Raw genomic sequence first — 23,481 nt, 5'->3', positions numbered from 1 at the left:
TACAGCGTTCAATCTTGCGTGTCCAAAAGTGTACGGATTTTTTAAAAAAAAAACTCTTCTTAAACTCTTACCTGGTAGAGTTATTTTAAAATTCGAACCATTAATTATCGAAACGAAGAGATAAAATTGTTCGCTGCAGTAAATAAGTTATTCTTTTCTCCCATATATCTGGCACGTCACTCACGTGCTTTCTTCTGTGCAAACTAGTCTACCAAGTACCAACACATCTGATCTAGTATAGTGGAGTAAGGCGCAAGGGGTGACGTCCCTGTAATATTACAGCGGCCATGCAAAAGGTGAAGCCGTGCCTTGGACGTCCACGACTACAATGAAGCTTTTGAGTGCTGAGTGAGTACCACACACGTGATATTTAGTCTGCGATTCTAAACGCGCAAAAGAATTTTGAACGGTTTAAATTTTAAAAAGAAAAAAAGAGAAGAGAAAGTGATCAAATAAAAAGAGAAAGAATTAATAAATCTAAGCCGCGACGTGGTATCCACTGGGCACCCAAAATTTCCTCCACGAAACACATTTGAAGTGTCAACCCAGGACCTTACACTTGCGATTTGAGTCTTAACTGCCTGCAAGCGGTGACGTGGGGAAATAGCACTTCCCCATCCCCCCTCCGGTAACCAAAATTTCTCCATAAATACCCATCCCTCTCCCTCACCCTTTTCCCACCACATTTCACCTCCTACTCTCTCTCCTCTCTCTGTCACTACTTCTTTCAAGAACAACCCACCTGACTCGCTCTCTCCTCCTCCTTCTCCTTCTCCTCTCTCTCTCTCTCTCTCTCTCTCTCTACATATAAATAAGGCGTCCAGTTCGTGCATTTTCCCTCAACCTTTTTCTCATTTCGGTCTTTGGTCCAAAGAAACAAGCGAGAAGACATCTTTGATCTTCTTGCTTGTTCTTTTTTACTACCTCTCCAGAACTCTACATACATACGCACGTCTCTCTCTCTCTCTCTCTCTCTCTCTCTCTCTCTCTCTCTCTCTCTCTCTCTCTCTATATATATATATATATATATATATCCTCACTGTTCATAAATATTGAAGAAGGAGAGACGAGTGGCATTAGCGAGATGGGGAGGATATCGGACACGATACAAGGGTTGAAGCCGGCGATGATGATGGTGACGGTGCAGGCGGCGTTGGCAGGAGTGAATATCTTCTACAAACTGGCTGGCAATCTCGGAATGAGCTTGAGGGTTTTGATCGCCTACCGGTTCATATTCGCCGCTGCCTTTATTGTCCCCCTCGCTCTTGTCGTCGAAAGGTTTTACAACCAAACATATATTACTAGTTCATATTAATCATTTATATATATATATATATATAGTAGCCAATCTGGAAAAAAAAATTCAGTATTTTCTGCTGGGATTTATTTGAGTCATTTTTACTAGTTGGGTCTGGGTAAATGGTGAACCTTCTTTTGTTATCGGAAAAGACATGATATTAATTCTTAGAGAAAGAGGAAATGGTCTATTTGCGGTAATTTCGACCCACAATGTATACAGTGTTTGTAACCCTAACGGACCGGCCAAGCGATCAAAGTTTACAACCACACGTTTCTGTGGAGTTCGTACACTTTGTAATAGATCCTAGAGGAGTGTATGGTCGTAAAGTGATCCGAAGTACCACGTGGCAATACTTTCAAACTATTGTATAATTTCACGGGTTGTAGAGACTAATCTAAAGTGAGTGCAAGCTGGCTCAGGACACCCTGTATTTCTCAAAAAAAAATTGTTATTTGTTACTCCGTAAAACCCAATATTTTAACCTTTTAACAGATTACATGTTCGTTCCTTTTATGAGTAGGCATCACAGTTGAGTGTTCACATGATCGAGATTGGCGAAATTGCAGTCATAAAAGAGTCGCCTCTTTCAGTAGTTTTTTTTCTTTTTTTGTCCCTTTTCAGTAGTTTATGGAGAAAATTAAGCCTTTTAAGTAGATTTTAGAAATCCCAGAAAAGAAAAAAAGAAGAGAATCCTGATCAAAATTAAATTAAATTACGTGTATATGGTTTTTTAGACTGGTGTTTATACTGTAAATTAATTAAACAAACGTAAGCTTTTACTGACGTACTAAAACTTGATTTTTTCACTGATTACAGGAAGAGCAGGCCAAAGCTAACACGGGTGGTAGTCTGCCAAGCTTTTCTTTGTGGTTTGCTTGGGTAAGTCGCTTTTTTTTTTTTTTTTTTAAACTGCAAATAGCTATAGATCAAGCCTCCACGTTGTTTCTCTCTCGTGACACTTTTGAACTTGCTTTTTGAACAAATTTTAATTTTTTCTTTATAAAATTTGCCATTGAACCACCGCAACCAGGCATACTTAATATTTCTTTCTACAAAACATCAATAATCGGGATCAGTTCATACGGAGTTTTGCCTCAATTCTTATTGAGCTCCAAAAACTTTGTCACGTGTGCGTAAGCTATTCCAAAGGCCCTAATTAGTTGAAAAAATACTGATCATTTCTGTGCATTCAGAATATTTATTACTCTAAAATACACAATTTTGAATTGTACGTGCATCATCGGTGCATGGAACGTAATCCTCGTATATATGTAGGTATGTGTATATGGAATATTTGCCCACATATATATGGGACACGGGACCCTATGTTATACTTTTAGAAAATCTGAATCTTAAAAATATTTTTGGACAGTTCTGATCTGTAGTGCACCCCTCCACTACAGGATTTCCGGTTCGATGTATAGATATGATCGTGGACATGCATGGTATGAACAAAAAAGAGCCGTGGAAGATGAACTACCTTTTCACGCTCTGCATATGATTTGAGTGCACACCAAGCAAGCAAGCAATTATCACTCCTATTTCCCAATATTCTGTACATATTCCTAGCAAAATAGCTAGGTAGTGTCTCAAATATTGGCCATATGTTTTTGCCCTGTTAATTACGTGACACCTGGCGTCTTCTTGGCTCCCAGTAATTTGATTACGGCAATCTGTGTAATTTCTATCTACCGAAGTACCCCAAGTCCCCAACCAATTTCTAATAACCTCTCGATCCCTCCATTAATTTCAAACAGTTGAATTTTTTTTTTCCTTGGCACTTTTAGCTGTAAAATATGATTCTCGTGATTTTGTTTTTGACTTTGAATTTTTTTTTTTTTTTGCAGAGGATCCCTGGCTCAAAATTTATACGCAGAGAGTTTGGTATTAACCTCGGCCACCTTTGCCGCTGCTATGACCAATCTCGTCCCTGCCATCACCTTCATTTTAGCCCTCTCTTTCGGGTACTCTCTCTCTCTCTCTCTCTCTCTCTCTCTCTCTCTCTCTCTCTCTCTCTCTCTCTCTCTCTCTCTCTCTCTCTCTCTCTCTCTCTCTCTCTCAATATTTCCTATGTAAAACCAAAAAATCCGTCAGAGAAACGTATACAAAATATTGCATCTATAAGTCTATTGCGTATGGGGCGCCTATTTGCAGAATCGAATATAAATAAGAGAGGTGCTAAGGGCACATCACCTCAACCACACCTCTTTCATATACATTGGGGCCTGTTTCAGTGAGACCCACCTGTATGTGAGAGGTGTGTGGTTAATTGAGATGATATGCCTCTAGCATTTTTGTATAAATAAGTCTTTCTTTCTTAGTTTTTTTTTTTTTGGGTACGTCAAAAATTCGAATATAAATAAGTCTTAAAACAACACTACAAATGATATTTGGAAGACAGCGTCTGATTGGCTATGATGGGGTACAGGATGGAGAGGCTGGGATTCGGTACATGGGCAGGCAAGGCCAAGGTGGCGGGGACGTTGCTATGCATAGGTGGGGCCATGCTACTCACCTTCTACAAAGGCGCAGAGATCAACATCTGGTCAACTAGCGTTGACCTTCTGCACAAGGGCCCGAATCACGGCGGACACGTGGCGGCATCCCACCAAAAAGCTGGTAATCCCGTGCTGGGAGCTTTGTTGGCTGTGTGCTGTTGTTTCTCTCTCGCAATGGGTTTGATTATTCAAGCTAAGATGATGCGGCACTACCCTTGCCCCTACTCTAGTACTGCTATAATGATCACATTCGGAGCAATCCAGGCCACCGTATTCGCTCTATGCATGGAGAAAGATTGGAGTCAATGGGAATTGGGGTGGGACATCAAACTCCTCACAGTTTCTTACACGGTATATATATATATTCCTTCGCTACCGTATCAATACGATCATGAGAGTGGTTATATTATTTGTGTTTTTTTCTCCCCTTTTTTAATCAAGCTGTATATGTGTTGGTATGGTTTGTTTTGTAGGGGATTGTGGCCTCTGGAGCTATGTTCACCTTCATGGCCTGGTGTGTACAAATGAGGGGTCCACTATATGTATCTGTTTTCAACCCTTTGATGCTTGTGCTTGTGGCCCTTGCTGGGTCCTTGGTGTTGGATGAGAAGCTACACTTAGGGACGTAAGTATTTCTTTTGTGATCATTCAACATAAACCAAGCTACTATTAGTATCAATTTCTAGTTCAAAACAATTTCGAATTTTATGATTTTAAGAGTCACGTTAAAACTTGAAGTTCTGTCTCGTTCTTATCTTATCATCTATGGTATGTCTCTTCCTTCCAAGAAAGGAATTCTAGATTACAAAATCAAATGCACGGAAGGGCAGATGATCGGACACTTCTTTTAAAAATCCAATAGTCGTTTCAAAATACATAAATCTAGCATAACATTTCCGCATGTTATTGTAACCAATTCTTTAGGGAAATAGCAATGAATTATGCTCATGCTCGTCCCCTCAACACAGTACTAACGAGATCAGGTTATTCGTGTATGCATGTATATCAAATGTACGTATCTTGCTAAAAGGTTGCTGCTATATATTTTGATTTTCTTGTTGTGTGTAAATTACAGCGTGTTGGGAGCTGTGGTGATAGTGTGCGGATTGTACACAGTTTTATGGGGAAAGGGCAAAGAGTTGAAGAGGATCACTCAGTTGATGCCATCAAAGAGCTCTAGGGAATCCGAACGCATCGAAATCATCATAAGTTCTTCGGCAGAAAATAGCATTAACATTAATAGTAGCAGTAGAAGCAGCATATTGGTGGTGATTCCAAATGACGTTTCAATGGCCTACACTTTAGACGATGCTTTAGATGACGACGTGTCGGAAACGAATAAGGCTAAGGAAGAAGAAGAAGATGATGAAAAAGAGGGAGAACAAGAAGATGCCAACTACGACGACAAAGGAAAAGGAGATAATTCGAAGGCCACGGCGCCAAAAGTCTAAACGCAGGAGCGAGCACTTACTATAGTATAATAGTGTAATTAATAAAATTGAAGGAACATAGGTTTTAGTACAGTCATGGAAATGTCCCCTGAATTGGGGCATTTTTTTGCTAGGGTTGGTTGAAGATGATATAGACAGTATATATATAGGTACGTTAGTTATGTTTATTTGTTGTTCTTTAAAATTTTTGTATCTATAGGTTCTGTGAATTTTTCGAATGTTAATTCATAAAGGTGACAACTTTTTAGCTTATGCTATTTTTTTTGGTTTGGAGGGGGTTAACTTTGATCACAAGTCTGAGAAATATCTACTATCTTTTTACGGAGGTTAAGCATAGCTTTGCACGTAATTGAAAACTAAGTATAAAAATATAACCCTTAGGAGTTAGGACCGTTTATTTGACGGGACTAACAGTAAATAGACGTATAACTTTGTAAGGACATTATCACAAGATTGTAGCAACAAATAATACCACATTTTATTCAACCAGCAAGCACCCTTGTAGTTGTTGAGCAGTGGTGTTTGAATACCCTTGGCTCTATGTGGAGCCGCCTATGTTGTTGAGTAGCATCAAAGCTCCTTGCTTTTCACTAGTATTTTTCTAACTATGAAAAAAAGACTCCCCTTTTTTTTCTAATAATAAGGCTATGAAGTCGTTCATTCCGCCGGATCGTATACTACGGAACACGATTTGATAGTAACTTGTAGGATTATCTATCAAGTTGAAGCTTAATCCGAGTTAAAAATAAATTTGAAGCAAACAAGGATATAAGGTCACATAATTTTGTTAAATAAAATTTGTAGAATCATAGGAAGATACTATAACCTACGAAATGTAGATAACATTTTTAAAATGTCTAAATTAATAGTGAAAATGGATAATCTTTCGAAACGAAAGGAGTACAATATCTATAAAGTTTTTTAATCCTCCAATCAAATTGTACAAATGTGTATTAATTATTTCAAATGTACTGTGCTTGCGCTTTCAATTTTCTCCTTTGCTCTCGAGTAGTCACAGGTATTCATGACCTTAATAGTCGCATAACTAGTATTCATGATGTTGTCACCCTTGCTCATTATTAAGCATTTTTTATGTGTTTCAAATACGATTTTTATGATGAGAGAAACTTATTTACAGTTCAGCCGTAAACAAGTTCTTTACAATAGTAATCAATTACGATCGTCCAAAAATATTTTGGATGATTCGAAATTTAATGAAACTTTATCGGGGTTCACTCTTCCCTGAAAATAAACTCTTCTCCAAAAAAAATTTATTAACACTTAAATTGTTCAAAATACTTTTAAACAATTGCAATTGATTCAGTAAATAACTATTCACGGTCCGTGGGTAGAAGATTCTCTTTTATGATATGGCATGGCAGGTGTCCAGCTGACTTAGTTCATAGTGTATCATAAGTCATAAAGTGACTTTATGGGTCAAACATGGACAGACCATCTATCCCACCCAATGAATTGGGGATGGCGATGTGAGGATGGTGATGTGCACAGCACACAGTGCTGAGCACATTCGAATTGTTGGATCGTGTATCTAACAGTTCGGATCTCATTTCGGTAATGAATAGCTCTCAATTGTTGATTGTCAAGATGAGATTCGAATCATCGAATGCGCAATTCGACAGTGCGTAGCACGGTAGTGTCCATCTCACCAACCCGAAGTCCCCGCCCCAAACCCAAAAAAATCAAACTTGGTGGGCGATTGGACAAGTGTTGGCCCATACGCACGTGCCCTGTTCGTAGAAATGTCCAAAATAAAGCCGCAGGCCCATCCAAAAAACCTCCATATAAACAACCAAAATAACGCAGAGGAGAAACAATCTAAAAGCTAGTAGTTCAAAGAGGCAAATACAGGGGAAAGGAAGATGATGATGAAGAAGAAGATCGTGGTTTTATCTTTGGTTCTGTTGTTTATAATCTCGCTGTCGCATATGGAAGGGGTCGAGTCGCAGGGGGTCAACTGTTACGATGCTTGCAACACCGGTTGTGTCGGATTAAGTAGTAAGTATATATACTCTCCTCGATATCATTTAATTTGTATAACTCAGGTATTCGGATCATCTTATAGTATCGTCCTCAATATTTAGTTACAGTGACCCACTATGTTAATTTGTGATTTTTTCTGTTCTTCAACTCTCTTGTTCAAAGGGTACACTTGTTTCAGCTTTGGATTTGTGTGACCACCCACTGTATTTGATTGGGGGATTTTGGATCAGTACTGGTCGGTTGTTATTCCCGTTGGCCGTACTTTGATCTGGTTTTTATTCCTATGGTCCTAGTACTTTGATCAGTTGATTGTTTTGACGAGACTAATAGTGGATGAATATATTTTACTAAATACTAATAGTGGATGAATATGGTGTGCAAATTTAGTGGTACTAGCAGTACGCACGAAGAAAGAGTGATGTTCCAAGACCAGGAGATTCTTAAGAGGTATCATTTTAGATACTTAGGATCACTCATTAGTAGAGATGGAGAGATTGCAGATGATGTAACCCATAGGATTCAAATGGAGTGGCTCAAGTAGATGAGCACTACTGGTGTACTGTGTGACAAGAGGGTACCCATAAAATTGAAGGGAAAATTATATGGAAATGCCATTAGATCTACGATGCTTTACGGGACAGAATGCTAGCCTATTAAGCAACAACAGGTAAACAAGATGAGTGTAGCAGAAATGAGAATGTTGAGGTGGATGTGTGGTAAGACTAGAAGAGACAGGATTAGAAATAAAACGGTTCATGAGATGGTAGGTGTAGCACCCATAAAAGAGAAGTTGAGGAAAAATAGGCTAAGATAGTTTGGGCATATCTACCGTAGATTAGGAGATACAGTAGTTAAGAGAGCGGATATGATAGTTTTGGGTAGCAATGCTACGGGGAGGGGTAGACCTAAATTGACATTAGATATTGTGGTACACAATGATATAAGTATAGTAGATTTGTGTGAATAAATAGCTCTTGACAGAGCTCAATGGAGGAAAATGATTCAATGGAAGAAAGTGATTGGGACTTAAGGCTCGGTTTGATTTGGTTTGGTTTACATATATAATTCGACAGAGATCTCATGATATTTTATATCTCACACCTTGGTTGGAATTATATCCGAAAAATGTCCATTAGAGCCATAAACATTTCAAGGAAAGGGGGAATGTTTGTTCACGATATAAGTAATCTAATTTAATATGATACTCATATTCAGTCTAACAACCGGACGGTAGGTTTGATACCCATATATACGTTACGTTTTCTCATCCATTGAGGATTAATAGGGTAATGTTATTTTTGTGCACACTTAAATTGGTATCAAGATCTTACGTTCTTTTCATTTGTCATTTTTTTTCAGCGAGGCTTTATCAGCGGTGTGACCGCAAGTGCCAAATAAAATGCAATCCAGGTCATTCCCAAGCTCATATCTTTAGGACTTATATAGTTTGGTGCACTACCTTAATTTTTTTTTCTCATTTTCAAGGAATAAGCAAATAGCATACCTTGGTTGGGCTATTGGCAACTTAATTTGAGTAGAGATATTCACTTTTTCCTTGATTTTTAGTATATTTCCATTCTCATTTTTTTTTCACATTCACGAAATTTACAAAGATTATCTTTTTATTGACTATATCGTGGAAAGACTAACGTTGTAAATTCACATAAAAATAGGAATAGAAAATGATGTGGATGGTAAAAATTAGAGTGCCAAAATTAATTCATTTTGCATAACTATCAACTCTGATAAAAACAGAAGTCGATGGAGGAACCAAGGTTGTGAATACTGTTCCGTACCGGCCAGTATATACCGGTTTGGTGAGAAAAAGGTACTCTAACTCTATAATACCGTTCCGGCCTCAATACCTAGCCTTACCGGTCAGTACCGGAAATTCCAGACAATACCGGCCGAGATGATGTTACCGGCGATTTTCGGCCGGAATTTTGCAAAAGCCTTGATTCTCACACGTACCTGTCGTCCTTACCCAGTGCCGGCCCCGACATTTGAGTTGCCCAAGTCCGACCTTCAGCTTAGTTGCCCACTCGAAAATTATAATCGCAAGAAAGATTTGCAAAGAACCACGCAAGAAAAAATGCATTTAGGCTCATTCCGGGTCTCACAAAAATCTAGAAAAATATCCAAAAAATTTTGAATATTATTTTATGGGGCCCTGTAAAAATCGGCTCCAAGGAATATCGATCGGTAAGTATTACTTTTGGATTCGTTGAGGCGAAACTGCTCAATTCGCCCATATGAATTCAAAAGTAACATTTACTAATGTCCGTTGGAGCTGATTTTTTACAGGTCCCATAAAATAATATTAAAAATTTTATGGATATTTTTTTAAATTTTTGTGGGACCTAGAATGGGCCCAAACGAGTTTTTCCTTATGTGGTTGTCTGCAAATCTTTATTGCGAATAACAGGGCTCGTTACCCACTAGTGTTATAACGCCCCGATATTTTAAACGAATATTGGCAGCATAAATTATTATTTTTCGAAAAAGATTTCTTTAGTTAACCAAATAAACACGGAAGTATCAACATAGGGATTTCTTTATTTCCACTCAAATTGAAAATACAAAACTTTTATTCAAAGGTAAACATTGGTCTAACAAGCATTGAGCCAACTTCTCATAGAAGATACTGACTAAAAAAAAAATTTTATTTAACCTTAATAAAATCTGGCAATTTATTGAAATAACTTCAGAGCAACTCTAGTCTTGATACAGATCCCAAGCATACTCGATCTCCGCCCCTCGTATTCTTCTTGTGTCAAACTGCTCCACCATTGAATCCTGCATACTCTAGCAAATTGATCGCCGAAGCAACCGATTTACCAGGATACAAACGTATCCGTGAGTGATAATTCACTCAGTAGAATAAGCCTAACCTTACCAACCCCTTACTTTACAGCTAAGCAGCTTTATCACAATTCATATGAAAATTTCATAATAGAACGACAAGCATTAAATAAATAAATCCATTAGCAAACCTTTAATTTAATTTCTTTTGAATCTCACATTTCATAATCATACCTACACCATAGTATCCATCACTTTTTCAAACTCAAAATTCCGTTGAACATATTTCAAACGTTCAGCTACCTTCAATATCACGGGGTATTAGTAGACTATCCACACAATTCTTGGTCCATCAGGCTGCCCTCAAGGTCCTGCTAGGCTACCCTCAATACCTGAGGTCCTGTCAGGCTACCCTTGAGGTCCTGCTTGGCCACCCTCACAATTATAGGTTTATCAGGCTGCCCTCAAGGTCCTGCTTGGCTACTCTCAATACCTGAGGTCCTGTCAGGCTACCCCTAAGGTCCTGCTTGGCCACCCTCACAATTCTAGGTCCATCAGGCTGCCGTCAAGGTCCTGCTAGGCTACCCTCAATACCTGAGGTCCTGTCAGGCTACCCCTAAGGTCCTGCTTGGCCACCCTAGCTACACCAGGTCTTTCAGGCTACCCTTAAGGTCCTGCCAGGCTACCCTCAATACCTGAGGTCCTGCTAGGCTACCCCAGAGGTCCTGCTAAGCCTACAACTTTCATCTATTTTTTCTTTTTCATTAACCATAACAACGTCTACATAATTTCTCATTGAAATCACCAAACGAATCTAAGTCCGACTCAACAATACAACAATCATGAATCCATAATAACATAATCAGTAAACATGATATATTTTAATGGGAAAGCAAACATAGCAATTGGTACTGTGCGAGTAAGTAAAGCACGTAGAGTTTTATAATTGGGCCAATACCCTTAATTTATTAAATAAATGAGAAATTTTATCAAACAAATAATTTAACTAGTGATCCTTCATCATTCTATTTATTTATTATAAGAATCATATTCAATTAACACTAAACCAAGGCAACTCATTTAGTTTCATTATCGTTTATATATAACACGTAATTTAAAACCACCCAAACACATCTCTTGTGGCCAAAATTATAAATTCAAGAAGTTCAGGGGAATAACTGTAATTGTTTTGCCATTTTTTTACTTCCAGCGGGTATGAACAGTAACCCCAAAAAAGTGGTGTGAACAGTGAACAGTGCACGTTCGATTCTTTTCGATTCTAATCATAAAAACTAACATCGTAGTACCTTAATATACTCAGGGAAGGCAGGGGAGGGATTATAATACCTTTAATCCAGACAAGGCGATTCGGTGGAGTCCGGTGGGTTTTCGTTCGGTGGCGAAAGATTGATATTCTAACAGCAACTTAGGGCTGAAATAACTTGACCAAACATCTGCCGTTTTGGATGATTCTTGTGTCTCTCGAGAAGATCTTGAAACGCTCTACGACTTTCATGAAGAAGTCTAAGCCCGAAAACCACTCTAAGTAGTAGAAAAATGGAAGTTTAGAAGGATCGCTAAATCTGCCTGGAAATCAGAATCCGAGAATTTTACCTAACTTTGAATGGCGATAACTCTATCAATTCTTGACCGTTTTGGGTGATTCTTGGGTCGAAATTGAAGCTCTCGACGCCCTCTACAACTTTCGTGAAGAAACTTAGGCCTAAAAACGACAGCAACTACGAGGAAATAGGCCGTGAATAGAGAGATGTGATATGGACGAAAATCGAATCCCTCTTTTCTTCTTTTTTTGTTTTTGTAGAGGACTAGGAGTGTTGTATTGTGAGAGATGAGAGAGGTATTTATAGAGGAGAAGTATAGAGGTGGTGGAATTCGGGAGGAGAGAGAGATATAGTTTCAATAGAATTCTAATTAGTGTTTAGATACGAAAGACAATGGATGAATGTATATCTCTAAAGTATAATATATTTCGAATAGGTTTTTTTTTTTTTTTTAATATCAAATATACACATAATAATGTAATTTAATTAATAAATCTAACTAATTATTGAATTAGTTTTAACATTTCAAATTTGTATTAAAAAAAAATAGGGCAAAAATCCGGGTCGCTACAAGTGCTAAGTATAAAAAAAAAAAGACATACAAGCAACAACAAAAAAAGAACAAAAAAAAGATTATATTGTTCATTTAGCTTGAATTACATCATCCGTCCCTTCTCGTTTTGGCTATAGCATCTCTTTTTTTTTTTCTTCTTATCTGATAGCCCTCCTAATTTTCTCTCTTAATAATTTGCCCTCCTATTTTTTTTTATCTGTTATTTACCCAAGGTATGTAAAAACCTCTCTTTTACCCTCCTAATTTTCTCAAGTATCATAATTTTTTAAAGTAGGTGGAAACCATACATATTTACTTTTTTTTTAAAATTTGTACAAAATTTTTTGGATGATGCCCCTAAATATATTTTTTGCTGGATTTCTATTTTATTTTTGTATACATACAAATTTTTTTTTTTTTGTTGCCCCTTGCCGGGGGTTGCCACGAGCCGGCCGGCTTGCGGGACTTACCCCTGGCTGGCCCTGTCCTTACCTCTCGTCTCTCCTTATTCGTCTATCTCCGGCGACCGTCCACGTTCTCACGCCTCGGACGTCCTTCCAAGTACTCTCGTCTCCGGCGACCTTCCAAATACTCGGGCCTCTATCTCTCTCATCGCATCTGAAGTTTCTCTCTGCTTTTACCTTTGGTAGTACTCTCTCCGTCCCAAATTGGATGACAATTTTTGAAATCTATGCCAATTTCAATTTCTTATATCTTTCAATATGAATCTCAAAAAATATGCAGTATGGATCTTGTTTGATAGTTCTCGATTAGTTCTATTATACAAAATTTTCAAATTCGTGAAAAACATTATAAATTGAAAGATATAAGCAATAAAAAAAATGGCACAAATTTCAAAAATTGTCATCCAATTTGGGACGGAGGGAGTAGTATTTGGAAGAAACTAGTGGTTTAGTTCTGGTGGTCCAATTAGTATTTGCCACGTGTTTTGGGACATTGTGTCAAGGACTTTTTGGACTTATTATTGCAGTGTTTTTGAAATAATTCAACAACAAAAAAAAAAAGCACCGAAAAGAGAAAAGGTTTATGGGGAAGGAGGAAAGGGAGGGTGGAAGTAGGACTTTGGAAGAAGAAAATTTGTACTGGGACTCTAATTTTTTAGAGATTTGATAGGGTACAACACAATATACCTATTTTTCTCTTTTATTTTTACGTACATATATACAATTTATCTTTTAGAAAATATTATAACAAGCAATCCGAAACGGTACCCGGTATTATACCGGTACCGGTACGTATTATACTATTAACAAAACCAGTATCTTATCCAGTACGATATTCATAACCTTAAGAGGAACTAAACAGAAGTTTGCTTATTCTGTGTTTTACTTGCTTATCTATTTAAGTTCAAGAAATGAGTGAAACAGTAAGTAGGTGCGTTGGTGAACCAAACAAGCCCTAAAACTACTATTTGTGTGCTTCTTAAATTACACTGACCCCTTTTTCCAAGAATATTTGTGATCCACTACTTTATAGAACGAAATAGTACAGATTCAAACAGTAGGGATTTCATCAATCAACCGCTTTTGATCGGACCAGTGAGGTAATTAGTCAACGTCCGCGTAATCTAATCTTGACATTCCTGATTGTGGAACCAAAAAAAAAAAAAAACACGGAGACTTCGTTGGTTTTAATCCACTTCTACGTTTTTTTGGTGATTTCTGTTTACTTGCACAGGCCTTGAAGTTGAAGGACATCTAAGGTGAAGAAGGAAGAGACTTTTGAGCCAAGCATGTGGTCAATGCAGAATAACGAAGGGGGAAAACCCTACTGTGACCCTCTAGACTTTGAATGCAGTTTTGATTATTGGATGTTAATTAAAGTTTATAATCTTTGAAGGAATGATATATATGGGTTCAAAATATATTACCAATTTGTTTTTGAATTTGATACAAGTGGTTCTTTTCCTCGTATCGCATGGAGTAGAGGGAGAATGGAAAGGCATGAGTGAAAATTGAGAAGTGGGACGGAGAACTGGTGGGATAGGGTTAGGGTCGGTGGACACGTAGACGGTTCGGGTTTAAACTTAAAACAGAGGCATTTGATCTAAAATCGGTTCAGTTTTTGGTTTTACCGGTTCTAATTGTGCCAAGGTCAAAACCGAACTGGTTTCTTTGTTTTCTCAAAATCTAAAAATCGAATCAGACCAATATTTTAAGTTAAATTTGATAACAAAATCTTGAAATTTAATTTTTAGTCTTTTAGTTGGTTCTCTGTTACTGGTTTTAATTTCACTTCTACTTTCTGTATTTTCCTCGTGGTCCAAGACTCCAAATGTTGGTCTCTTTAACTTCCTATTTGGGTGAGGCAAGTTTAACAATAATCCTTTCAATAATTTTTTTATCGGCTGAAGTTAGTATTGGTAGAATGTCCTTTAAATAAATTGAGACTACGAGCAATAAATTTCTTATGGTACAACTCAGTGGACAAGGATCTCAGTACTATTATAAGATTATGGAGAGAGAAAATAGAGAATTTATTCCATTAAGTTTTTGATAATATGATATACTGCTCAAATCAAATGTTAACCCGAATAATTGTTATTGCTACAAGTTATAACTTCACCGATTATAAAATTTTTAAAAAATATATATACTACTAACTTCTAACGTAAAGTCTTAACTCAATCTCAATACCATGTCGAATTTTTTGGTAAAATGTCCTTTGTAGTCTTGTCAAACTTTGAATGGAATTGTGTGCACAAAGTATGTCCCGGTCTTATTGGAGTGTTTTTTATAGTTCTTTACGGCCCGATTGGATGCTGCATAAGAAGGGAGAAATAGCTAACGTGGGCGGATGAGTGGTTGAGGTGACAGCTTTGGCTTCGTTTGGCTGCCAATTCTTTTCCAAGATGAACTCATCCCCCTTCGTTCTTCATCCCGCCGAAGCCGGAATTCGGGTGATTTGAAGCTTTTGATGCCTTCAAAGCTGATTTTTTATATCTCTTGCAGTAATGCTTCCGTAAATATAAATTTTTATAGTGTATTGTTATAACTGCTCCTTTATTTTGAACTAAATAAAATTTTTGAAGCTCAAATATTAATTCTGAGAAACAAACAATTTTGATACTTTTGAATTGAACTTCAAAATTTTGGAAACGAACACCATCTTTAAACCATGGTCGCACGTAGTGTAAAAAGGGCAGTATTGTCATTTGAGGTTCCATAAAAAAGGGATCTAGCCTCTTGAATTTTGCATTTTAAACTTGCTTATTTACTGTTCTGTTCACTCCTAAGATCTCAGGTTTGAAATTTAACAGATGTTATCAACTCTTTTGGAACCAGTCTATATGGAAATTTGCTCCAACTTTAACAAGGCTTATTGGGAGCGGGCGGTGGAATTAAACCCCATGACTGGTCGAGGTTCGCGTATGTTAGACCGAACACCTAAATTTTGAAAAACCAAAAAGGGGTCAAACCTTTTTCATGATTACAAAGCAAAGAAAGTCCATTACTAGCATGCAATGGGCCATAATTCTACTCACCTGCAAACACGCCACGCCTACCCACCCACCCACCCACCTCTCTTTGAATTGTGGAAAAATGAGAAACCAGTACCAGTAGTCACGACTCTGTGATCTACCAAACGTAAACATTGGATCCAAATATAATTAAGGACCCATCTTTCTTGGAGCACGAAAAGATATATAGTTCCATAAGTTATTGCAATCTTATTAAATTAATAGTAGTGATGAAATTAGGCATACTATGCTCTCACAATATCGATATTCCACACGAGATTATATTTCCGACGAAAATCGAATCCAAAATAAAATATTTCCTCCCTTCCAAAATGTTTGTTCGGTACGCAAAATGATGACATAAAATAATACATTTTTGCAAGAAAAATTTAAATTTTTTTCAACAATTCACTAGATATCGATGAGTTCTTTTAATTTATGAAAAAAGTTTGAATTCTTTCTTGAAAGAAATGGATTATTTTTGAGTCCTCGTTTTGCGGATCGGACAAACATTTTGGGATGGAAGTAGTACTCAATTAGGCCTCGTACCGCTAAGGGAAATTTCAAATAAATACTTATATTTTAAATTAAAGATGACGTATTGTGAAAGAATGATCTGTCTTGTAAAATAAAAAATAAGTATTTAAAAAATAAGAAATTTAACGGAATTGGGCATTAGAAACCTAACTCGTGGAAGGAATATATAATCTGCTTTGATACTTTTGTCCGCTCAAACGAAGGCTCCTTAAATCATCGGAAAAGCCAGAGGCCCCGAGCCATTTCTAAATCGGGTTTTGATTCGAGTGTGTGCAGATCCCACAAAAATATGTAAGTATTTGCTCAAATTCTGTATGATTGTAGACTTTCAATTCTCAATCTCATCACGATTGTGCGTAACCATATGCTATACATGACCACGTACATGTATCCAAAGGCTGCGTATTTTTTCGGAATTTTATTTTTGTGGCCTATTGGAAGGAAAAATTATTGCATAATCTTGGAGTGCCTGTACAGAACCCAGTAACCCGCAAAAATGTGTTGTGGAAAATGGTGGTCTTAGGAAACCGCGTTGTCCCAAGAATTTCCCGTTGGGAGAGGGTCAAAAAGTCAGACCAGTTGTTCGCTTTTCTACACCTGAAAACGGGCAATTTGCAGCAAAAATTGAATTGTCCCTGTTTGGCTGATCAGCCTGGAAGGCGGTTCACGACAGGAGAATGTTGACTCATCTATCATGTTGTAGCGTTTTACCCTCTCCTTTAATGGGGTGACAGCATCCCTTGGAAAGCGGGTGCAAAGCAACAGATCCGACTATTCATCTCGACAATCGATGGGTCGAATCTTAATCGAGCAATGAAAAGTTCATATTTGTATGCGCTCCGATTCAATCCGAGCCATCCGTACCAAAATGAACGACCGGATCGACCGCTTAGCACCCACTTTGCAGGGGTTGCTCGGTAGCACCCCTGTCCACAGAATTTATAGCACGAGCAAAATAATTTTATGTTTCCTTTATATTTTTATAACTTTTGTAAGATAATTTCCAGCTAAATGAAAAAAATCCATGGAACCTAAAATGTTAAATAGAAAAATTAATTGACCTCCATAACCTCCCAATTATACATATATTTGAGTTTTTAAATTTCAATTTGTCAAAAAAAATCGACGACAAAGAAAATGTTTATATGAGATTTTATGATTGTTTTTGCGATCGTAGAACTTGAAATGAACCGGAATAGAAGATGATGAATTAATATGCTCTGAATATGTTTACTAGTAGTTTATTTTCCAAATTGGTGTATTACTTTATTAACCAAAATATGAATGCAATCATACACTACATACAAAAATTGCACTGATGTGACGCCCTCTGTTATCCATTCATTTATAAGTGAATTAAATGTCACAAAAAATTGAGAATGTTACTGTCTTTAGTACATCATATCCTTTTCGTAAGGTCTTAATTATACAAAATAATTGTAACATACGAGTAGTATAATTTTTTGGGTAACAACCTAAATGGAGGATGAATAATAGTATCAATTAACAGAGTTTGGACTAACTTAGCGTATTTTTTAAAGTAGTGACTTACTTTTGTTGGTGGTGGTTTTTTTTTAGTCATTTGTTAAAATATTTAATCGATCAATTCCTCTTAACAAGAAATAAAAAAGTAAAAATATAAACAAAACTTGAAAATTCAGATAAAATGACTAAAAATGATAAAATGTGCCTATTCTGAATTATTTTGCTACAATAACTTTTTTTTAAATTTAATCGCAAATTTACAATTTTTAAAAATTTCCCTCTTCAATATCCAAGATGAATGCTTAATTCAAAAAATTTAATAGAAAAATAATAAAACTGTACAAAATACTAAAAATAAGACAACATAACAAAGTTAGGCCAAATACACCCCCTTAGAGCATCTTCAACCTTCACCCATATTTTTCTTCAAATTTGAGTCAAATTTTGGGTAAAAATCCATTTTGGATAGACATATCTTCAACCATCAAACCCAAATTTTACACATCTCCCTCTTTCTCTCTCCCTCTAACTAGCAGTTGGAGAAATGGGTCAAGGCGAAAGTTGTCTCAGATTTGGGCAAAAAAATGGATAAAACCCAAAATGGGGAAGGGTTTGGGTCAAAGATTGGAGAGAAATTTTTGCAATTTTTGCCCCATTTTTAAATTTGAGTCTTAAAATGGGTCAAGGCTGGATATGCTCTTAGATCTTTTTGTGGTTATACAAAGATAATTTATTTTTTCCACTATTACCCAAAATAAAGCTAATACAAAATCAAACATATATGGCCATGGAAATGAAAGTATAAAAAACATATCACCATTTTTATTTGCCTTTATAACTGCAACTGATCACTGTAGTTCATGGAACTGGAAGTCTCTCTCTCTCCTGCAATTTCCGTTTCCGTTATTTAGTCAGACAGAGAGAAGCGAAAACCCAGGAAGGAAAAGTCAAACGGAGCCATCTTTGGTTGTTGTGGGTTGTCTCATGTCTGCTTTTGCTTTCTACTATATTTTATATTTACCCCCATGGCTTGATCATGTAAATCCTGCATTAAAATACACCAATAACTAAATTCTACTCTACCCTTTATCCTATGGGAGAAATAATAATTTAATACAGGCACCCCTTTCCTCCTTCTTCCTCCCTGGTTCGTTGAACTAGATTTAAAGGTTCGGTTGGAGTCCGGATGAGAGAGAAAGTGCTAGAAAAGATAGAGAGAGAGAAAGAGAGAGAGAAAAGAAAGAAGACGGTGATTTATGTTGTTTCTGACCCATCTTTTTCTGATCTGTTTATACACTTTTTGCTGTGAAAGTTGAAAGATCCCTCTGAATATACACTTACCCTTATACAGTACACAGATAGATACAATCAGTGGCCTGGATTTGCAGATTCTGTAGCCTGAGGTATAGATCTTGGATCTCACTCTCTAATCCTCCAAATCTTGGGGTATATATGGGTAAATATGTTCCTTTGTTTATCTCATGTATATCAAGCTAGAACTGTTCCATTTCTTGCTTTCACAAGTAGATTTGTTTACATATGGTAATTTTGAGAATACCTCTCTTTATCCACATGGGTTTTGTTTTTCCTGATTTTTCTTTTTCTGGGTTTTGCGGAGAAATTTTTGTGTAATTTTTTCCCTATTTGTTACCTTTCTGATTTGTAAGCTCTGATTTTGTAGAAAAAAACAGATCTTTAGAAGAATTCATTTGTTGGTGTTGTTGCAGGTCTTTGAGGAAGCTATGGAGCTTTGATCAGCTTATTGCCCTTATTCATTGCTCTTATTTTCTGGGCATAGGTTAGCTTTGATCAGCTTGCACACTTATGCCTTTGTTCCATACATATTGTATGATAACACACCCATTCAGTCTTCAGACTTTCACAATATATAGATTAATAACAAGATTAACAAAAAATACAGAAGAAAATGAAATTGACGAGGGAAGAAATTGGACTAAACTAAATTCTAATTACAAGGATCACACCCGCAATTGAAGTTCCAATGGCCGAATCCTTTGTAAGCCTCTTTCTAGCAAGAAGTAGATACCTTGGGTCTTTTTTTTGTTTTTTTGGGATTGTTGTCGGTTTTTACTCTGCATGTTTATAAGAATTTTAGATGTGGGCATGCTTTGAAATTAGGCCTTGATAATTTTAAGTAGGAACGTTTTGCCTTTATAGGATTGTGCTGAGGGTGATCTTTTTTGTTGCTTTGGGTGAGGCACTAGTGTAAAGTCAAAAGGTTTCTGAAGCATGGATAACCCTTATTCCAATGGAGAGCTACATAATGAAAGAATCGTTTTGCTTTATTCTCCATTCTCAGATATTAAAATTTAGTGTGGATTTTGTGTAGCTTTGAGGATTCTTCATTATCCCTCTTGGTTTTTCCTTAGGATTCTTCTCCCAAATAGACTTAATTTTTGCTATATGCTTTGTGAATATTTTCAACTGTGAACGTGATTGTTGGAGCTAAATTTGACATGGTTGAGAGTCAGATATTAGAAACCTAACAAAGTTGAACTTAACAAAAGTTGGTAATCTAGGCCACTTTAAGGTCCATGTGAAGCTGTCTTTTTTCTACTTTCCTTTTCTTTACCTTTTATTTACTTTGGTTGCCTTTACTCTTTTCTTCCTTTTCTTTTATCCCTGGCTAGTTTTCTTCGTGTCAGAAGCTGATTTGCCTTTTGTTCTTTTTCAGCCATATCTACACGATAAGAGGAATCTAATTCATCAGGAGATATCGGACTAAGAGATAAATTTATACCGGTGTCTGCATTGCTGCGTATCAATTAAAGGGTCAAATGTCGTTCCGTAGCATAGTTCGTGATGTAAGAGATGGATTTGGGAGCTTATCAAGGAGGAGTTTTGATGTCAGGCTTCCGGGTCACCACAGGGGGAAATCCCACGGTTCGTTTCATGACTTGCATGACCAGCCATTGGTAGTTCAAAGCAGTCGGTGGGCCAACCTTCCTCCGGAGCTACTTTGTGATGTAATTAAACGATTGGAGGAGAGCGAGAGTACATGGCCTGCTAGAAAGCACGTTGTTGCATGTGCTGCCGTTTGTAGGTCATGGAGGAGTATGTGCAAAGAAATTGTTAGAAGTCCGGAGCTTTGTGGGAAGCTCACTTTTCCTGTTTCCCTGAAGCAGGTAGCTAGTTTTTTTTGGTTTTTTCATTTAGCTAACCTTGAAGTTGTATGTTTGTCCTGCAAGTGTGCATTGAGGTTGTGTTTCAACCAAAGTGGTGAAATAAGATGTTATACAATGTTGGTGATCAATAGATCCTAATGTCTTATCCTTGTTTCCATCTCCAGCCGGGATCTCGTGATGGAACTATTCAGTGCTTCATCAAAAGGGATAAATCTAACTTAACATACCTCCTTTACCTATGTCTTAGCAATGGTAAGCATTCTGTTTGGACTCTTTGTTAGGGCTCGGTTTTACTGAAATTGAGTGGCTTTTACGTATTTGTTATACAACTTTTACTAGTTTGTGTGGAAATAGTTTGACAAGTAAGCTGCATTTATACATGGTTTAATTAATCCAAGTTTCTGGCATTCTTATCTCGAGTGCTTGTCCTGGTTTCTGTTTTTCGCAAATGATCGTTACTTTTTGCATATTGAGTTCAGTAGTTGATTGATTTTGATTTCACTAGATTAATGTAAGTTTACAAGTCATACCTTAAATCTAACTACACCTTAATCAAATGTGATTATTGCTGACTGGAGAGAAGACGTAACCAAATATTTGCAAGTGGGATATATTGGTTATGTTACTCTAAAGAAGCAAATAGACATCCTTTAGGGGTGGTTGAAAATCAGTATAAACCCGAGTATGTTTCTGTTTACTGGGGATTTTCCACCTCTAATGCTACTAATCTTTCTTTTTCATTTCTGTCAAATCTATTGGGGGGCTGTTGATTTGTAAATTGAGAGCCTTGAGATTTTTATGTGTATTGTGTTTCCAATCTTTGCAGCTTTGCTTGTTGAAAATGGGAAATTCCTTCTTTCTGCTAAGAGAACTCGACGAACTACATGCACCGAATATGTTATTTCAATGGATGCTGATAATATTTCAAGATCTAGCAGCACGTACATTGGAAAGCTGAGGTAATAATAAAGGGATTCTTTTGTTTTGTACTTCTTTGGTTTCATGCTTTCTAACATGCAACCATAGCAGTATTCCTTTAGTTAAACAGAAAATTTGGATGGCATGGTGCGGCTAGATAAAATAAATGTTCCTATTCCTTTTAGAGGAACTCTGTTTAAGGAAGAAGTGATCTGTTTGCCTTGTGAAGGCATGTTTATGGAAGGAGAAACGCAAAATGGTAGTTGGTGTGTTAGTCAATTTGAAGTATCGCTTTTCTTTTCGTTTCTTTTTTTATGAAGAGCAATTTGAAGCATCACTTCCAGATTGTCTATTTTAATGACCGAAAAAATGTTAAATTTTTCCGAATGATCTAACAAGATACCTGTGTTCATTCCTCTAAATGATGCATATTCGTTACGATATGTAACTTACAAAATTTCTTTGGGTGTTTGTTATTTTATCTGCCGTCAAAGTACTTATGCACACTTCAGATTATGTTGTCCAACTGCTTCTCTACCAATTATTTAGGTGCAAATCGCCTTTTGTTTTCAAAATAGCTACTTTTTTTAATCGTTGATGCTTTTAGTATTGATTGAACTATATTTGCTTGTTTCAGGTCAAATTTTCTTGGCACTAAATTCATCATGTATGACACTCAGCCCCCACATACAGGGGCCCACGTTCCCCCACCTGGACGAACCAGCCGCAGATTCTCCAAAAAAGTATCCCCTAAAGTCCCCGCAACAGGCAGCTACAACATAGCCCAGATCACCTATGAGCTGAATGTGCTAGGAACGCGGGGACCACGAAGGATGCACTGCATCATGCACTCGATCCCCGCCGCCTCGTTAGAGGCTGGGGGCACGGTTCCTGGGCAACCAGAACTCCTTCCCCGCTCCCTCGAGGACTCATTCCGGAGCATTTCCTTTTCCACCGAATTCAGCAGCTCCCGATTCTCTGAGATAGTTGCTGGCAGTACGAGTAATGAGGAAGAAGATGGTAAGGCGAAACCTTTGATTCTAAAAAACAAGGCCCCACGGTGGCATGAACAGTTGCAGTGCTGGTGCTTGAATTTTCGTGGGCGGGTGACGGTTGCCTCTGTGAAGAACTTTCAGTTGATTGCTGCCACACAACCGCCGCCGCCGCCGCCGCCTCCTTCTGCCAGTGGTGCACCCACGGGTTCTCAGCCGCCGACCCAATCAGAGCACGACAAGATTATTCTGCAGTTTGGTAAGGTTGGAAAGGACATGTTTACGATGGATTATCGATATCCCTTATCTGCATTTCAGGCTTTTGCGATTTGCTTGAGCAGCTTTGACACAAAGCTGGCTTGTGAATAGAAGTGAACGTATGAAAATTAACCAATAGAGTGGTCAGAAAATGGCACAAAAAGAGCATTGGAAGTTGTGCCTTAATGTTAATTTTCTTCTCCTTTTCATGGAATTTAGGATTAGGAGATTGGTGTCAATGTCATCGTGATGCTGTGAAGCTCACAATACCTTGGCTCATATCATTGTGATATTGGGATAATTTGGCTCATATCATTGTAAAACTCGATCGTAGTTCCTTTTCTCTCTCTCACTCTCAATCTTTCCAATATGTGCCTTTACTCTGTATTAGTATAATCTGAATTGGAGTGAGTTCCAAAAAATCCAGAGCAAATTATGGGCTCTCTTGCATTGGATGAATATTGCCATGTCTTTTAGTAGGTACCCTTGCAAAGGGG

General features: G+C 37.3%; 2 protein-coding genes and 1 long non-coding RNA gene across 6 annotated transcripts; all 3 read left to right on the top strand.

Annotated features, from left to right (window-relative positions):
* Nucleotides 1-691: 691 nt before the first annotated feature.
* On the top strand, nucleotides 692-5,746 carry LOC131308843 (WAT1-related protein At1g25270-like). 2 transcript variants are annotated; one of them, XR_009194581.1, is made up of 7 exons: nucleotides 698-1,278; nucleotides 2,117-2,179; nucleotides 3,148-3,264; nucleotides 3,729-4,149; nucleotides 4,272-4,423; nucleotides 4,874-5,367; nucleotides 5,631-5,746. XR_009194581.1 is itself a non-coding variant. In XM_058335874.1 (6 exons), exons 1-6 carry the CDS (start codon nucleotides 1,085-1,087, stop codon nucleotides 5,247-5,249), a joined length of 1,323 nt encoding a protein of 440 aa, XP_058191857.1. In that variant the 5' UTR covers nucleotides 692-1,084; the 3' UTR covers nucleotides 5,250-5,501. The 2 variants fall into 2 exon arrangements, 1 of the variants encoding a protein (XP_058191857.1); XM_058335874.1 differs by lacking the exon at nucleotides 5,631-5,746 and having other exon boundaries at nucleotides 692-1,278; nucleotides 4,874-5,501.
* A 1,306-nt stretch (nucleotides 5,747-7,052) lies between these two features.
* LOC131308842 (uncharacterized) lies at nucleotides 7,053-14,052 on the top strand. The gene is made up of 3 exons (XR_009194580.1): nucleotides 7,053-7,265; nucleotides 8,610-8,660; nucleotides 13,866-14,052. It is a non-coding gene; the product is annotated as an uncharacterized LOC131308842 (long non-coding RNA).
* A 4,433-nt stretch (nucleotides 14,053-18,485) lies between these two features.
* LOC131308841 (tubby-like F-box protein 8) lies at nucleotides 18,486-23,159 on the top strand. Of its 3 annotated transcripts, none has more exons than XM_058335871.1 (6): nucleotides 18,486-19,073; nucleotides 19,398-19,468; nucleotides 20,366-20,816; nucleotides 20,981-21,068; nucleotides 21,643-21,775; nucleotides 22,372-23,159. In XM_058335871.1, the coding sequence occupies exons 3-6, from the start codon at nucleotides 20,469-20,471 to the stop codon at nucleotides 23,093-23,095; spliced, it is 1,293 nt and encodes a 430-aa protein (XP_058191854.1). In that variant the 5' UTR covers nucleotides 18,486-19,073; nucleotides 19,398-19,468; nucleotides 20,366-20,468; the 3' UTR covers nucleotides 23,096-23,159. The 3 variants fall into 3 exon arrangements, with proteins under 3 accessions (XP_058191854.1, XP_058191855.1, XP_058191856.1); XM_058335872.1 differs by having other exon boundaries at nucleotides 18,515-19,126; XM_058335873.1 differs by lacking the exon at nucleotides 19,398-19,468 and having other exon boundaries at nucleotides 18,515-19,073.
* Nucleotides 23,160-23,481: the final 322 nt, after the last annotated feature.

Source organism: Rhododendron vialii, chromosome 11a (genome assembly GCF_030253575.1).
Source record: "Rhododendron vialii isolate Sample 1 chromosome 11a, ASM3025357v1".
NCBI lineage: Eukaryota > Viridiplantae > Streptophyta > Magnoliopsida > Ericales > Ericaceae > Rhododendron > Rhododendron vialii.
Note: the sequence above shows the minus strand (reverse complement) of the source record. Positions and strands in the feature narration are given on the sequence as shown.